Source organism: Onychostoma macrolepis, chromosome 08 (assembly GCF_012432095.1).
Source record: "Onychostoma macrolepis isolate SWU-2019 chromosome 08, ASM1243209v1, whole genome shotgun sequence".
NCBI classification, from domain to species: Eukaryota; Metazoa; Chordata; class Actinopteri; order Cypriniformes; family Cyprinidae; genus Onychostoma; species Onychostoma macrolepis.
The window spans coordinates 11,416,442-11,434,918 of NC_081162.1; the positions used below are offsets into that span (position 1 = coordinate 11,416,442).

At 36.1% G+C, this 18,477-nt stretch overlaps 1 protein-coding gene across 1 annotated transcript in view; it reads right to left on the reverse strand.

Moving 5' to 3' along the window:
* hmcn2 (hemicentin 2) overlaps positions 1-18,477 on the reverse strand; it is an 85,666-nt gene that overhangs the window by 54,964 nt on the left and 12,225 nt on the right. The window contains exons 5-16 of the mRNA XM_058784078.1: positions 15,303-15,474; positions 15,065-15,171; positions 14,837-14,957; positions 14,274-14,537; positions 13,749-13,893; positions 12,634-12,755; positions 9,579-9,851; positions 8,109-8,250; positions 7,664-7,791; positions 6,381-6,494; positions 4,133-4,291; positions 2,663-2,857 (exon numbers count right to left, since the gene is read on the reverse strand). Of these exons, the coding sequence (XP_058640061.1) occupies positions 2,663-2,857; positions 4,133-4,291; positions 6,381-6,494; positions 7,664-7,791; positions 8,109-8,250; positions 9,579-9,851; positions 12,634-12,755; positions 13,749-13,893; positions 14,274-14,537; positions 14,837-14,957; positions 15,065-15,171; positions 15,303-15,474 (1,942 nt within the window). The remainder of the gene's footprint in view (positions 1-2,662; positions 2,858-4,132; positions 4,292-6,380; positions 6,495-7,663; positions 7,792-8,108; positions 8,251-9,578; positions 9,852-12,633; positions 12,756-13,748; positions 13,894-14,273; positions 14,538-14,836; positions 14,958-15,064; positions 15,172-15,302; positions 15,475-18,477) is intronic.

Consider the following 18,477-nt stretch of genomic DNA (forward strand, 5'->3'; position numbering starts at 1 on the left):
ATAATAACCTACAATATTTTTCTAATGTCTGTTATTTTAGATGTCATCTAGTAATATGGATAAAGTTGATAATTTCTAGCAGAGATGCACAATATATAAGTACTATATCAGTTATAATCAGATATTATGGACATATCAATGAATGTGTAGTAGCCAGTATTGGCTATTTAATTATGTATGCTCATTTCCAAATAAATGCTGTACTAATAACAAATTAATGTTATTAACAATAATGAATTAATTAATAAAATTAAATCATAAATTGTAAAAAAAATTATCATCTATAATATGTACTGATATTATATTATATATTATATAGATATATTAATCTATAGTAATAGATTATATATTTAATATTAACATTTCTGAAAATTAATTATTGCATTTTTTCCTATTTTTACATTTACATTACCTTTGTCATCATCTAACACTCACTTAAATGTAATTAATCAATTCACATTACTAACAATAAACAATAACAATAAAATATATTATATAAATTTTATTTTATTAAAAAATGAAAAATAGAATCTTAAACTAAGACGAATCTGAGACTTTCTAAAGATTACATGTAATGGTGTTATTAAAATATCGTTACATTTAATAGCTCAATAACACTAACACTTAAAATTATTTTTTATTATTTGAAAATTATTATGACCTTTTTGTTTGGACATTGTTTTTTTAATATCAGTCCATTCCCAATTTATGAACCTGTTTCTCCACAGTTTTCTACCTCATGCTTTGATAAAACATAGATGCTACAGATGATCTCTTGGATCTAAAGCCATCTTTTATGATGAATGGTTTTTATTGACACACATCTGCATGTTTGTTACAGATCTAAATAATTAACCATTAAAGTTTTAAATTTGTTAAAAATGCATTTGGTTATTGGCGCTGTTGGCGCTTTTGGAAGAGAGAGAATTTATAGCAATGCTGATTTTCTTGTATTTACTGCCCAGCTATTAATTCCATTGTGATGACAGTTCTGACTTCATTAGCGGTTATTCATTCTTGTTTGAGAGCATTACGCACTCACTACTTTATATGCAACTGTTCATCTGATTTAAAACAATGAAGCTGTTGTTATGAATGTTGTGCAAGAGTCTGCATGTGTGAAATTCATACAATAGTCATTTGCAATCACATTAGTAGCTGTTGAAATAAATTTAAATAGTGTAAATCAGTGTCAAATTTTCGCAATACATTTGTGTGCAAGTAAGGAGTGTTATATGCACATGCAGTGCTATGCGAGTAGGAATGATCTCAAATTTTCACACATACACTGCTGGCCCAATGTCCGGAATAATTAAGACTTTTTGCTGTTTTTGAAAGTCTCTTATGCTCACCAAGGCTGCATTTATTTGATAAAACATACAATAGAAACGCTAACATTGTAAAAATGCATTAAAATTTTAAATAACTGTTTTCTATTTTAATATATTTTAAAATGTCAATTATTTCTGTGATGACAAAGATGAATTTTCAGCATCATTACTCCAATCTTTAGTGTCACATGATCCTTCAGAAATCATTCTAATATGCTGATTTGCTGCTCAATATTTATGGAAAAACTGTGATACACTACCATTTAAAAGTATGGGGTCAGTATGATTTTTTATTTTTGTATTTAATGAATGCTTTTATCCAGCAAGGATGCATTAAAATGATCAAAAGTGACAGTAAAGGCATATATAATCATAATAAAATAAAATAAAATAAAATATTTTAAATAAATGCTGTTCATTTAACTTAACACTGAGCACTAATAATGATTCAGCAGCAAATCACATTTTAGAAGAATGCTTTCTGAAGGATAATGTGACACTGAAGATTGTTGATTGAAGGCTTGGCATCACTGGAACAAAAAAATATTTCAATACAAAACTGTTATTTTAAATTGTAAGAATATTCCACAATATTACTGTTTTGTTTCCACAAAGAACCATTCAGTCAAAGGTTTTTTAAAGAACCATCTCTTTCTTACATTTAGCCACAAAGAACCTTTTGTGAAACAGAACGTTTCTTCAGATGTTAAAGTTCTTTATGGAACTATTTAAACCTTTATTTTTAAGGGTGTAAGAGACTTCTTTCAAAAACATTTAAAAAAAATCATCATCATTATTCCAAACTTTTTGGCAGTGTAGGCCTATACAAACACATAAACTCTCAAGGGGAAGGTAGGAACAGACCCATTTGCTCAAAATGCTTTTAGTAACCAGGTTATCCAACACCAGATGAGCTGTTCAATGCTAATACTATAGAGGCTGTCCAATAAAAACATTATAGCCTATAAACATTTAGAGCGCTGCTTTGTCCATATGTAGCTCCCTGTCCTGCCAGAAGCTCCGGTGTTGGCTCTAGAGGTCTGCGGTTTGACTTTTTACCCCACCCAACCCCTGAGCGGGCCTGGGGTGAGGAGACCTCCTCTCAGCCCACTCTCTGAGAGAGGAAGCTCTCAGCTGTACTGTTTCTATTTCCTCTATCGCAGCAGTTGGTTTCAGACCCTCCCCTGCATGTCAACACCTAAAATAACATCTTCACTATCCTCCTGTGGTTGAACCATGTCCGTTAGATCCTCGCGTTTATTATCTGGGAGGGATTGTGCTAGCAGACGACCTCCCTAAACATCTATTCAAAGATAGATATAAAAACTCACTCTGGATCTGAAGGGCACCAGAAGGCAGTTGAGAGGTTCCGACATGGCCAGATGACTTGCCAAAAATGGGACGTCCGTCCTGGCGTCTCCATGTCAGAGAAGGTGTGGGGAAACCACGGGCGATGCATGGTAGAGTAATGTTATCACCCACACTGGCTGTTATGTCCACAGGAGAGTCGGAGAATGTAGGAGCAGCTGCAAAACAAACCCACTTTGTTTGGAAAAAGTGAACAAAATGTATTGTAAATAAATAAATGGATAATAAATATAAAAAAAATTAAAATAAATAATCAATCTTCAACTCTCCTTTTTTACAATTTAAATATTTTTAATAATTGCTTTTATTTGTATTTTTATAGAGAAAACATTCATTTCTATTTAAATGATATTTAAATAATTTGATTTGGCTTTAGACCAACTACATATTTTGCAAAATCCAACAAAGCCAAAGTTAATAACATCATGCTTAGTGTTTTTTTTACACACAGTATATATTGGTCTTTATGTACAGATGTCTTTATTTTTTAGAAAGGGGGCCCTCACAAAGGTATCATAGTATTTCAGGGTCCCTGGCATTAAAAAAATGTGAAAACTCTTACATCTGAGAACAAAGTAGAAAATATATAGATGGAAAAATAAGCGTTACAACCAATATTAAACTGAACAAATCTATTTCCAACATATTTTTCTTTTTCCCCCTCACACATTATATGTAGGATAATAATTATGACGAAAAGTGTGTCATTTTTTACAATGTAAAAATATTTTCTCCCATCCCAGTTTAATATGCAGAAACAACTAACTAAACAAAGACATCTGCAAGTTGATTCTCTCAAAAAGTTTAGTCACATTATGACCAGATACAAAACCAATGCAACCAATTAATTTCCCATGTTCTCAACCAATGGTGTGAGTTTGGATGCAAGAACACCTGTTTGATTCACCAATGGCAGAAAGAGGAAGCATTCTGGAACTAGACCATTAATCATTATTTCTGCAATTATGCTTAGTGATGCTAGTGGCACATATCACTTTTAATGCAAGTTCTATATAATGTTATGATCCAGTTCTGAATCATTCAAGCATGCTCGTAAACTGGCCGTGAGCTACTGGGAATCTGAGAATCCTGTCAGGAGCTATTAAAAGTCCCGTTAAAGACACATTCCCAAAAACCAAATTTTGCTCTCCAAATTTCACACTCTGCAACAAAGCGGGGAGAACATTTCCACCTGCGGTTTGGAAGCTCATGGGCTTATGGGTGTGTTCTGCTTAAAATCAGATAGTTCTGTCCAAGGTTTTTGATTCATGCTATGAACGACATATGCTTCAAAGTTTTGGAAAAGCAACAGAAATACTGCGACAGTGAGCTCAATAAATAAAAGCCCACATAAAATGAAACTGTTCCGTATAAAATGCACAGTAATATTTATATTGTGTCAGCTTGTAATGCAGCTGAAGTCTTATTCTCACCTCCCACCTGTAGTATGACCACAGCAGAGGCAGACCCAGCAACATTTGAGGCCACACAGGTATATTCTCCAGAATCTAGTTTCTGAACCCCACGGATCCGCAGCGATCCACGATGGACATTCTGCTCCGCAAATGGAACTGTTCCCAGATCCAGATCCCCTGAAGACGGATGGTGCAAGAATCAAAGAAAACATACACCATTGCTGTAAGAACCCACTACAAGTAATGCAATATCCTAAACAGTTTCTAAAACCCAGAAAATTAATAACTGTCTCGAAAGCATGTGAGAAATATTATCATATGTTGTATATGTTGATAAATTTATGCATTTGTTTTGGTTGAAGTTTGGTCTGTTTGACAAATTGTCATTTTGCACATTATTGTTATTTTCATCGACTAAAATTACATTTTGCAAAAAAAATTACATTTTAAAATTACATTGCATTCAGAAAGTATTCAGACCTCCTTCACTTTTTTCAATTTTGTTATATTGCAGCCTGATACTACAATTGTTTAAATTCATTTTTTTTTTCTCAATCTACACTCCGTACCTCATAATGATAAAGTGAAAACAGAGGTTCAGAAATGTCAATTTATTAAAAAGAAAAACCGAAATATCACATTGACATAAGTATTCAGACCCTTTACTCGGTACTTAGTTGAGGCACCTTTGGCAGCAATTACAGCCTCAAGTCTTTTTGGGTATGACGCAACAAGCTTTGCACACCTGGATTGGGGGATTTTCTGCCATTCTTCTTGCAAATCCTCTCAAACTCAGTTAGCTTGGATGGGAACCGTCGGTGGACAGCCATTTTCAGGTCTCTCCAGAGATGTTCGATAGGGTTCAAGTCAGGGCTCTGGCTGGGCCACCCCAGGACATTCACAGAGTTGTCCCTAAGGCACACCTGTGTTGCCTTGGCTGTGTGCTTAGGGTCACTGTCATGTTGGAAGGTGAACCTTCTGCCCAGTCTGAGGTCCTGAGCACTGTGGAACAGGTTTTCATTTTCATTCTTTACCTCAACCCTGACCAGTCTCCCAGTCCCTGCCGCTGAAAAACATCCCCACAGCATGAGGTTGCTACCAGCATCCTTTACTTTTGGGATGGTAATCTGCAGGTGATGAGCAGAGCTGGTTTCCTTCAAAAATGATGCTTAGAACTGAGGTTCATCAGACCAGATAATCTTGTTTCTCAGAGTCTGAGGGTCCTTTAGATGCTGTTTTGCAAATTCCAAATGTGTTTTCATGTGTCTTCACTGAGGAAAGGATTGAGTTTGGCCACGCCGCCATAAAGCCCAGATCGGTGTTACAGTGATGTTTGTCCTTCTGTAGGTTTCTCCCAAATGCATATATGATCATGGAGCTCAACTAGAGTGACCATCAGGTTCTTGGTCCCAGTCTAGACAAGGCCTTTCTCCATCAATTGCTCAGTTTGGCTGGGCGACCAGCTCTTGGTAGAGTCCTGGTTGTGCCAAACTTCTTCCATTTGAGAATTATGGAAGCCACTGTGCTCTTGGGAACCTTCAGTGCAGCAGAAATGTTTTTGTAGCCTTGCCCAGATCTGTGCCTCGATACAATCCTGTCTTTGAGCTCTGCAGGCAGTTCCTTTGACCTCATGGCTTGGTTTTCGCTCTGATATGCATTGTCAGCTGTGAGGCCTTTTAAACCCGAAACACACTGCACGATTTTCGACTGTCCCAGACGAAAGACTGGCATCGTGAAGCAATCGCGGCGATTTCTGATTGGCCACAATTGTTTCACGATGCCAGTCTTTCGTCTGGGACGGCCGAATATCTCAGGCTTTACAGAGAAGTGTGTGCCTTTCCAAATCATATCCAATCAATTTAATTTACCACAGGTGGACTCCAATCAAGGTGTAGAAACACCTCAGCAATGATCAAGCGAAATCGGAGGCACCTGAGCTAAATTTCCAGTGTTGTTGATAAATGTGATATTTCAGTTTTTTTTTTTTTCTTTTTAATAAATTTACAGACATTTCTAAAATTCTGTTTTCACTTTGTCATTATGAGGTACAGAGTGTAGAGTAATGAGAAAAGTAGTATCAGGCTGCAATATAACAAAATTGAAAAAAGTGAAGGGGGTCCGAATATTTTCTGAATGCACTGTATGTCAGTTTTGTCAGAGAATAATTAGAGCAAATAAATATGACCAATAAAAGACATTTTCATCAAAAAACAAATAAATGCTGTAAAAAGAGGTGAGATGTCTTGTGCTTAGGGACAGTTTTTACCTTTTTGCCATTTTACCAATGGAGGGGGAGTGCCAGCAGCCTGACATTCGAGACTGGCATCTTCACCAGCAACGACCATCACCACCTGCTGTGCCACAGAGATGCTCGGAGGCTCTGAGAAAACAACAAGTGAGAAAGGAATTAAAACTAGCATTGTTTAAATATCATGTAAATATCTGCATTTGTAAATATTTGGTTATGTTCAGAATTAAATATTAGCTTACTACTTACTGAAAGTGCACAGTATGCACTGTATACCGCCAACTACTTCTTAAAAATAGTAAGTGTAACAGTATGCATTATTCTATGATAAATATTGTAGTATCTTATATTGTTTTCACATGACCTCATTGATTGCATTGAAAAATTTTAAGTGATATCCAATCATTTCATATTTTTCATCTCATTTTGTTAAAAATTGTCTAAAACTTGAATAAAATGGGAGAAATAAAATAATGAGTTAAACACTTTAAAAATCAAAAATGATATTACTCTTGGTTCATCCATCAAACTACTTTTAACAAAAAATAATATTTTTTATCCAATAAGGATGCATTCATTTTAAAATTAGCTGTAAAAGACCTTTATAATGTTTTAAGATATGATATATTTCTATTTCAAATAAATGCTTTTTATTTATCAAAAAAAAAAAAACTCCTGAAAAGAATATTTATCACAAAACTATTAAGCAACGCAAGCATTTTTAACATTGATAATAACATGAAATGTTTCTTGGGCAGCAAGTCAGCAGATTAGAATGATTTCTGAAGGATCATGGCACACTTTGCCAACACAAGATTTGAATATTAAATACATAGATATTAAAATAAAATGTATTTTATTATTTTAAATTGTAATAATATTTCACAATATTACTGTTATATTTTAAAATTCAATTTTGCCATCTCAGGAATATATTTAATTTTATAATCTATTTTTGATCAAATAAATACAGTCTTGGTGACCTCTGTCAAAAACATTTAAAAAATGTTTAAGTTTAGTAAGCCAACTGATTTTGATATAACATTCCAAGGCTTGACAAAATTCAACAGAAATATTTGAGCGCCAAACAGTTTAATAGAAGCAGCTATATAACGTTTTGTTATTTTGAATTTGAAAGGTCTGCCAGCAGCTGGAATCTCATTTATTTTTTTATGCATGCTGTCATGTCACTATAAAAGTTATTGTCAGTTATATATTCAATCTGTAACTCAAAATGACAGAAGACTGCTTTACTATGTACAAGCATTTCCATCAACAGAGTCACTGACTCCAGCGCCCACCTGCATAACTGACGCTAACAGACTGAGAGGCAGTGCCAGCCTCGTTGGTGGCCAGGCATGTATAGTTCCCAGCATCCTCAGGGACAGCTCCTTGAATCATCAGCGTGCCAGACTCAGAGATGCTCATTCTGAAAGCAAAGCCAGGGTTATATTATCCTAAGACTGCTGATGTAATGATTATATTACAGAGACAGTTGTGTTGAGCGCTTTTCAAACTGAACAGTGTTTTCTTTCCATCAAACTGACTTCTAAATGATCACAGCATCGATGTCAGATTTATTCTGATGTCTTGACCAAATCTCAGACTATTAATGGTTTGCGGACAGTTTATTCAACCAGAAATAAACTATAAATGATCAATTTTAGGAAAGTAGATAAAAATAACCATCTCAAATTATGTGTGTAGATGTATAGTGAGAGAAGGGAAGGGGAGCTGGTCGACTACCGATGGTGGTTGGACAGAAAGATGTTGCCATGGCTCCAGAAAACCTTTGGAGGAGGGGAACCAGATGCCGAACAGGAGATGCGGACCTCTGCACCCAGAGAGAAGCTTTGTGTCTGAGGGGAGACAACCACAGATGGGGCCTCTGTAAAGGAAACAGAAATCAGCTGTGAATCATCCTATACTTACAGGGACAATTTATCCAAAAATGAACAGTCTGTCTTTATTTGCCCACTCTCATGTCGTTCCAAACCCATACACTGTTGTTTTTTTCCATGGAACATCAAATAAGAATGTTAAAGAATCTTTACATAGATATTTTTTTACACTGTAACATTTCATAGTAGGATTGTGCACCATTCAGAATTTACTGTAACAGAAATCCCTTAAAAATTCCTGAATTTGATAGAAAGAAGAATTTCAAAAAGAATGCATTCTGTTTGCAAGTATGTGTTCTGTCAAATTCAGGAATTGAACTAGAATTTAATTTTGAATGGACAGAGAGAGAGCGATAGATAGAAAGACAGACAGACAGTGAAATAGATAGATAGATAGATAGATAGATAGATAGATAGATAGATAGATAGATAGATAGATAGATAGATAGATAGATAGATAGATAGATAGATAGATAGATAGATAGATAGATAGATAGATAGATAGATAGATAGATAGATAGAAAGAACAAAAGAACGATAGATAGAAAGACAGACAGACAGACAGTGAAATAGATAGATAGATAGATAGATAGATAGATAGATAGATAGATAGATAGATAGATAGATAGATAGATAGATAGATAGATAGATAGATAGATAGATAGAACAAAAGAACGATAGATAGAAAGATATATAGAACGATAGAATGATAGAACGATAGACAGACAGACAGATAGAGAGATAGACAGATAGATAGATAGATAGATAGATAGATAGATAGATAGATAGATAGATAGATAGATAGATAGATAGATAGATAGATAGATAGATAGATAGATAGATAGATAGATAGATAGATAGAACAAACGAACGATAGATAGAAAGACATTTTTTTTCCTTTTTTGCTCAGCAGAAAAAGTAACAGCACACATTTTTGGAATGACATGAGGGTGAGTAAATAATTTTAGTGAACTATTCCTACACATTACTTGGCACAAAACCTTTGAGACTGCAGGCATGGCAAAAGGGATAGTGAAAACTCCACACACTATAATAGTATAATAAAGTCTAACTTCACATGTTGAAAAGTTGCTCACAGTGAGTTACACTTTATCAATTTGTTTGGCTATTTGTCTCCAAAAGGACCCGCCAATGTAAGATCACATTAATCTTCCTTATTCGAAACATGCAGGACTCAATCTTGCTGGCTATGTAGAAGCTGCGCTGTGGTTTGGAGGGTTTTAATGGAAAACACATGACGGTAGGACTCGTGAGGCCACAGGAGCTGAGTGTTTGACCAGGTGCTGCAGAATACCTAGGACCACCAGCCATACGACAGCCTGGCTCTCTCCATGGGCGTTTGTGGCTCTGCACTGGTAGGGTCCGGCGTCCTGGCTGCGAACCCAGCTGATCTCCAAAGAGGAATTGGCCAGTACTTTCACCCTTTCTGAGCGGGATGATAAAGTGGTGCCAGTCCGATACCAGGTCAGGTTGTGCCGTACAGAGCCTTGAACCTGACAGGACAACACTGCCACTGTCCCTGGGAATGACGTCACATTCACAGGAGGATGCAGAACAGGAGGGGGCTCTGCATTAAGAGAAATGATGATGAAATGCTTATAAAAAGACTACAGTATGTGAGGCAGCAAATCTCTCAGTTTAATGTTGTCATAGCAGTCAAATACAAGACTTCTGGCTGTGATTTACAATTCCATTGCAAAAAGCTTTTCTCATTTAGAGTTTCCTTTAATTCTGGAGACTGCACCCTCCTTAGCAAGCTGAAGCCTTGTTTATATTTTCACATGACCCTCTGCACACTGTGTGCGCAGTTCATGACACTCAAGAGGCATTTATACTTGATATGTTCCTCGCTGAACTATTCTCCGCAACAACAGAAGACAGCATGCAGAAAATATTAGCTGAACCAGCAAGTAATATTTTTACATTAACTGAATTTCACATTAGCTTAGCCAGAGGAAAAAAATGTACATGTTTTCAGTGAACATTATGTTTTATTTTTTTATCCTGCCTAGGTCTATGTAAATTGATTTTCTTGATCATATACAAAAAGTGCACAAAACAACAAATGCACTATATACTCTAACTTCTACTCTGGTTGCAAACGACTATATTTTCAATTACTTTATGATTTAATATTTCATATTTATGTAATATATTTAACATTCAAAATATTTATTTAATGTATTTTAGAATAATAATTGTATATTTAGGTTATTTAATTTTACATTTATTCATTTATTTATTAATTTTTATATTTTATTTATATTAACAACTTAATATTTAATATTTATTTAACATATATGTAATATATTTTAGAATAATAATTTAATATTTATTTAACATTTAATATTTTCAATATCTGTATTTGTTTATTTATTTATTTATATTAAAAATGTTATATAGAAATTTTAACACATTTTATTTATGTATTTATTTATTCAAATCACATTTCCTTTTTTAATTACTACATTTAAATCAAATTACATATAAAACAACAGTTTTTAGCTTTATATATATATATATATATGTGTGTGTGTGTGTGTGTGTGTGTGTGTATACAGGTGCTGGTCATATAATTAGAATATCATCAAAAAGTTGATTTATTTCACTAATTCCATTCAAAAAGTGAAACTTGTATATTATATTCATTCATTACACACAGACTGATATATTTCAAATGTTTATTTCTTTTAATTTTGATGATTAGAGCTTACAGCTCATGAAAGTCAAAAATCAGTATCTCAAAATATTAGAATATTAGAATATTACTTAAGACCAATACAAAGAAAGGATTTTTAGAAATCTTGGCCAACTGAAAAGTATGAAAATGAAAAGTATGAGCATGTACAGCACTCAATACTTAGTTGGGGCTCCTTTGCCTGAATTACTGCAGCAATGCGGCGTGGCATGGAGTCGATCAGTCTGTGGCACTGCTCAGGTGTTATGAGAGCCCAGGTTGCTCTGATAGTGGCCTTCAGCTCTTCTGCATTGTTGGGTCTGGTGTCTCTCATCTTCCTCTTGACAATACCCCATAGATTCTCTATGGGGTTCAGGTCAGGTGAGTTTGCTGGCCAATCAAGCACAGTAACACTATGGTCATTGAACCAGCTTTTGGTACCTTTGGCAGTGTGGGCAGGTGCCAAGTCCTGCTGGAAAATGAAATCAGCATCTCCATAAAGCTTGTCAACAGAAGGAAGCATGAAGTGCTCTAAAATTTCCTGGTAGATGGCTGCGTTGACTGTGGACATCAGAAAACACAGTGGACCAACACCAGCAGATGACATGGCAGCCCAAATCATCACTGACTGTGGAAACTTCACACTGGACATCAAGCAACATGGATTCTGTGCCTCTCCACTCTTCCTTCAGACTCTGGGACCTTGATTTCCAAATGAAATGTAAAATTTACTTTCATCTGAAAAGAGGACTTTGGACCACTGAGCAACAGTCCAGTTCTTTTTCTCCACAGCCCAGTTAAGATGCTTCTGACGTTGTCTCTGGTTCAGAAGTGGCTTGGTAGCCCTTTTCCTGAAGACGTCTGAGCGTGGTGACTCTGGATGCACTGACTCCAGCTTCAGTCCACTCCTTGTGTAGCTCTCCCAAGTGTTTGAATCGGCTTTGCTTGACTGTATTCTCAAGCTTGCGGTCATCCCTGTTGCTTGTGCACCTTTTCCTACCCAAATTCGTCCTTCCAGTCAACTTTGCATTTAATATGCTTTGATGCAGCACTCTGTAAACAGCCACACCTTGTAATGACCTTCTGTGACTTACCCTCTTTGTGGAGGGTGTCAATGTTCGTCTTCTGGATCATTGCCAAGTCAGCAGTCTTCCCCATTATTGTGGTTTCAAAGAACAAGAGATACCCAGAATTTATACTGTAGGGATGGTCATTTATTCAAACTCAAATGTAAATATTCTAATATTTTGAGATACTGATTTTTGACTTTCATGAGCTGTAAGCTCTAATCATCAAAATTAAAAGAAATAAACATTTGAAATATATCAGTCTGTGTGTAATGAATGAATATAATATACAAGTTTCACTTTTTGAATGGAATCAGTGAAATAAATCAACTTTTTGATGATATTCTAATTATATGACCAGCACCTGTATATATAAAGTTTTATTATCTTATAAAATGTTGATTCTGAAACGTATGTTTCTTGTTTTAAGGACGTTTAGATATTTTTACTGGAAAACAAATAATTATATAAAAATAAGGATTTTGTTTTTTACGTTACAAAAATCTAGAGGTGCACAATGGTCCAAAACTGAAAATGTGCGTGTGCATACAATACTGTATTGAGTATGGAAAAAAGTACGTAAAATGTGTGTATCCATGCAGTACCTCTGACAGTGAGTTGCGTGAGAGCTCGTCCCATGCCTGCAGTGCTCTGGGCCACACATTCATATGCTCCTTCATCACTGCCTGAGGCATGGGGAATTTCCCATGATGCTTTAACTGAAGACCTTCAATTACAAAAAAATTAGCAGGTTTAAGTGATGAGTCGAAAAGTGCAGCATTTGATCACAAACATGCATTTAACCTGCACAGAAATTCACTTGCGCACAAGAATGGGGTCAACAATGGAAAGAATTAAGACTGAAAATATAACGTAACAGATTACAAATGATACAAGCTTATTCAAGCACACAGAGATGGCAGCAGGTGAAAGGAAAAAGACAGTCTGATGTCACTAACAACTAGCTTGCACAGAATACCTTTCAGTATAAGTCAACATTATTTCATTTTCAAAAAGTAATTCAAAACAGAGTGCCCTTTATAGAAAAAAAACAGTTTTCTTTCATTTTTCATGGTGACTTTCTTTTTGTGCAGTGCACACAACCCCTGCTGTTCATATTCATTCCAAGATTTATATGTCAGTGAAAGCTAACAAATCCTTATTGGGATAGGTTTGAATTTTGACTGTAAATGAATGCCCCGTGTCAGCAAGCGGTATCAAACGGAGCAAGAAATTGTCCAGCAGATGTTCACTTTAACATCTGCTCTGTTATGTTTACTTAGGGCCATATCACCGGAGAGAATGCCTGCAAAAGTGTTTGTACATGTTTGGGTTTAGAAAGATATGAAGAAGGACATATGCCAGAAAGACAAAAGAGAGAGAGAAAGAAATATATAGAATGGGAGGGTGGGAGAAAAAACTTTCTACAATAAGGTACAAAATTGGGCATGAAAACGTCTTTCTTTTAAAACAAATGTTCTGAAAAGAGGGGTACAGACATTTGATATGCTTAAAACAAACTACTTTTCATCCTAGGTTAATATTTTGATTACCAAGAATATCTAACAGTACCCAAAATATAAAAACATGCATTAAAAAAAATTAATGACAAATCAAATCGTACTGAATTTGTGTTACGGGTGAGATACAAAAGAAACTGAAACAGACAGAGAAGAGAAAGAGGACCATATAAAAAGGTAAGATTTGAGGAGAGCCTCACTCATAGGTTCTTTCCTCTCCTATTGTGCTTCCACCTTTGGTGAATCTCAGTCTATAGGGCAGGTCACTCTCCACAGAGCAGTCAATCATAGCAGGCTGCATGTAGAAGCCTCTTACCACAGTGGGCATGTTCACCCGTGGAGGCTCTGCAGGGTGAGAGGAGGGCAAAAGGTTAAACTGGTTCATCACAGCTGGGTTACCCAACACCATATAAACAATGTCAACTTGTGTTTTTTTTATGCAAACATAACAACAAAACACTCTCTTGGCACATCTAAGAGCATCAAGCCCATTTAAACTGAAAACAAAACAAAAAATAAGAAAAGTATTTATACAGTGTTCAAACAGTTCAAAGTTGAAACAAAACAAAACAAAAACAAACAAAACAAAATTAAAAACAAAACAAAGTATTTATACAGTGTTCAAACAGTTCAAAGGCTAAGCTGAGTTAGATGGATTTTAAATGCAACTAAACAAACAAAACAAAACAAAACTAAGTATTTATACAGTGTTGAAAGATGCTTACCTGGGATAATGTTGGTATATGACACACTAGACAGTCTCTGAAAGTTATAGCCATCTCCATCATTTCCAGACACTTTGAGGAAGAAGCTCTGAGATGGTGTTCGAAACTCTGGGATCCTCCAAATACCTCCTGAGCCTCCATCATCAGGCAAAGGCACAGGAATGGTACGTAACGAGCGGCCCCCTAAAGATACTAGCTCCATATTGGTAACCAGACCAGGAGGCTTCAGACCTGAACACTTCAGCATCACGTGGGCTGGAACGCCTGGAGGAAAACTGGATATGTTAGATCTATAGTTCTCAATACAGTTAAGTCATGTGCATTAATTTCTGGTACTAATTGAGTAATAGCCCTCTTCCAGCAAAATGTGGCTGGAGAAATTATTAAATTAAATATAAACTGTTTTAAATCATTATTTAACAATAAAAACAATTTTATTTTAATATCATTAATTTTATTATTTCAATGATTTAAATAATATATATTTTAAATATTTTTAAGCTATAGCTGGAGCAATAATCAAAGAAAAAGGGTTATGTAGCCACATGATGATATAGTAATACCTTTAATAGGTCTCTCTCTGGTTCTGTTGAACTCTGTGACAGGTATACTAGAAAAACCCGCCCTGAAGTCCAGGTTGCTCACACCTGTTACTCTAAGTGTGTGTCTACCACCACAGCCCACCTAGACGAGAGAAAAAGCAGGGTTCAATCACTGACATTTTTCAGAAGAATTTTAACAGTTATTAACTAGGATCATGGTAGATGCTGTTCAAAGCTTCTAGGTGGTACCTTTAATGTCCATGGTCCTGGTCGAGGGTTCTTCAGGTTGACCACCCGTGCTGAGTTTGGGATGTTGAGCAGTTCTGTCAGACCCTGTCTCTCTCCAACTACGCGACCTATAATTATTTAGATAATGATTGTAAAAAGGTTTATTAATTGTGGTACACTGAAGAAAGGAAGTCAGACATCTACATTTCAAAGTGCAGTAATTCCTGGACAACCGTTTAATATAAAAGCATATGCCTACCAAGAGGGTCTCTGAGCTCAATTTGTGGCGCTGGACCACTCAATGACACGGTGACTTCTTTTAAACTGGGGTCAAAGGGCACCTCCCACTGAGTCTCCTGGGCAGTTTCATGGTCGGACGAGAGAAGGTGGACCTTCATAGCCTGGACAGTTTCCTCAACCCATTTAAGAACCTAAACAAACATATGAATTATCAAACTCTTCTCCAAAAGTATTATGAGGTTTCATAGTGCAAAAAAGGAAATAATTAACAATATTTGTGAAAGGACACTGTATGGAAAGAGCAGATTACACATTCTCCTAAATATCTCATTTTGTGTTCTACAGAAGAAATTGCAGGCAAGGTAGGATACCAGTGACATTATCTGTTCATGTAGACCAGGAGTGGGGAACGTTGACCCTGGAGGGCCGGTGTCCCTGCAGAGTTTAGCTCCAACCCTAATCAAACACACCTGAACCAGCTAATCAAAGTCTTCAGGATGCAGTTAGGTTTTTTTTTTTTCAGGGTTGGAGCTGAACTCTGCAGGAGAGTGGCCCTCCAGCATCAACGTTCCCCACCCCTGACGTAGACTGTTCACTGTCTCATAGAGGTATGTCACAAACGGATCCTTATTAAACAGTGAGGAAATGAGATCAGATCATCTGTCAGAGAGAGAATGCAAACTATTCCTGGACCGACAGGCTATTCATTTCTCAAAGAGCAGCACAAACAGTCAAGGACTGCTGTTCATCCTGGACGATCACAGAGAAGATCACCGCAGATATTTATATATCTACATGGCAAAAAGTACAGGTAATGCATTAGTCATTTTGAAACCATTCCAGATGAGACAAGCAGCTTCAAATATAGACATGAACAGCTTAAAAGGATAGTTCACCCAAAAATGAATGTTCTGTCATCATTTCCTCACCCTCATGCCCTTTCAAACCTTCTTGACTCACTTTCATAAACCACAAAATTAACAAAAAAAAAACAAACATAATGGGCCATATACTTCTGAAATCATTTGATGTGAGGAACCTTCTCAAATTAAGTAATTATTCACTAATAGACTATTATTCTAATAGTCTAATTTAATGGACCACATTTCTGATCATTTTATGGTGCTTTTGCATCTTTCACTTTTGTGCTAAAAAAATCATACAGGTTTGGAATGACATGAGGTGAGTAAATGATGACAGAATGTTAATTTTTGAGTGAACTATCCAATTAACTTCATTTATTTTGAAAACTGCAAGGTGTTTAAAATAGCAGATGTGCACCAGGACGTGATGATACTCCTCTAGTCGGTAATGTGAAATTAGGTTCATTATTTAACTCACTGACTGTCCAAATGCACTACAATGACCTGAAAGAACTTAAATACATTTAAAATCATCTTTACATCCCATTGTGGATAACTGGTCATGGGGTTTTACTAGGTACACATCAATTAAAGATCATTATTGTGGACAATTTGATACATCACAAAGGAAATGGTGTTTTTACAGCAGCTTATTAGCACAAGGAGAGCGTAAGACCAACAACTAAAGGAAACTGTATTTTTAGATTTCAGTCATTAACTCCTTTGGAGGCAGCTGTGTGTATTTGTTCTGACCTTTTTATATTGAGCACAGACATAATGGCTGCTCTGTGTCCATAACGCTGAACGAAAACACCGCTTCAGTAAGCCCATCGAGAATGACGCTTATTTAACACATCTTTATACATTTACGAATGAGAGAGAAAATTGGAGTGAGCGTAGCCTTTGATAATTTCATTACTCAGATTCTCCACTATTTCTTTCACTCTTTCGCTCTCTCATTCTCTCTGGCTGCAGACGGCAGCTGGTTCCTTTCGGAGTTTACAACTGGAAACAGCTGTAATGAGTGCCACATGTGTAACTATCCCCCACAGAGCAGCAAAAAGCTCACCAATGACCTACATCTGCTCAAACCAGTGTCTGTTTCAGTGGACATCTCATGGGAGCCGGGAAGATTAGCCTAGTGATAGAAAATCGACAAAAAGAGCACAGCGGAGGGAAATATTGTCAACTACGGCCTGTGTGCATCTAGGAAAGGTTTGAAAGGTGCCCCCCCAAAGACATCATCAAAGCCAAAGGGATCCTGAAACCACATCCAGCGTGACAGACCTTAATGGGAGGCAACAGACTGGCTTCCTCTGGAAGTTAAACTGTCATGTTTCAAAGATTAGTTGTGGAGGAGTGTTGGTTGGGAAGCAGAGATGTGGAAAGGATGTGGAGGTCAGCTGAGGATGAGCCGAATTCCAGCTTAGCACCCACACTGTTTGGATAACTTAAAGGGACGGTTAATCTAAAAGTAAATAATAAATGACCCAAAAGTCCTCAATTACTCATCTTCACATCATTCCAAACCTGAATGCCTTGTTCTTCCATGGAACACAAGATGAGAAATGAAAGAAAAAGCTCTTACCTATATAATGTAAGTGAATGGGGACTTGAGCTGTCAAGCACAAAAAAGCACCAAAATGTATCATAAAAGTAGTCCATGTGACCAATGCACTTCATGCCACATCTTAAGAAGTCATAGTCATAGAAACAGATCTGAAATTTTAGTTATTTTTTATTAATTTGGGGTTTTGGAATCCAGAGTCCCCACTCACTTTCATTATATAAATAAAAGCAGCCAGTACATTCTTCAACTTTTCTCCTATTGGGTTACAATTTATTTTGATAGACCACTTTAAGCATTCTATTAACTATAAGTAACTTTGCACATGTCAACTAATTCTCATTAATTTGCAGCTACATATCTACTAACTCTCAGAATAGACTGTTAGGTTAGCTTTAGGGCTAGTAGAATAAGTTGACATATACGTGCAAAATTTCTTATAGTCAGTATGTTGTAGGCCCATCAAAATAAAGTGTTAGAAGATATTAACCAGACAGTTTACTAATACTCTAATGAGTGCTAGTTGACATGTAGTTGCAAAGTTACTTACTGTTAGTAGAATGTCTAAAGTAGACTATCAAAATAAAGTGTTACCTCCTTTTGTGCTCTACAGAAGTATTACAGGTTTAAAATGACATGAAGGTGAATAAATGTTCAGTTCATCTAAAAGTAAATAATAGATGACCCAAAGTCCTCAATCACTCACCCTCACGTCATTCCAAACCCGAATGCCTTTAGTGTTTGGGTCAACTGCCCCTTGAATG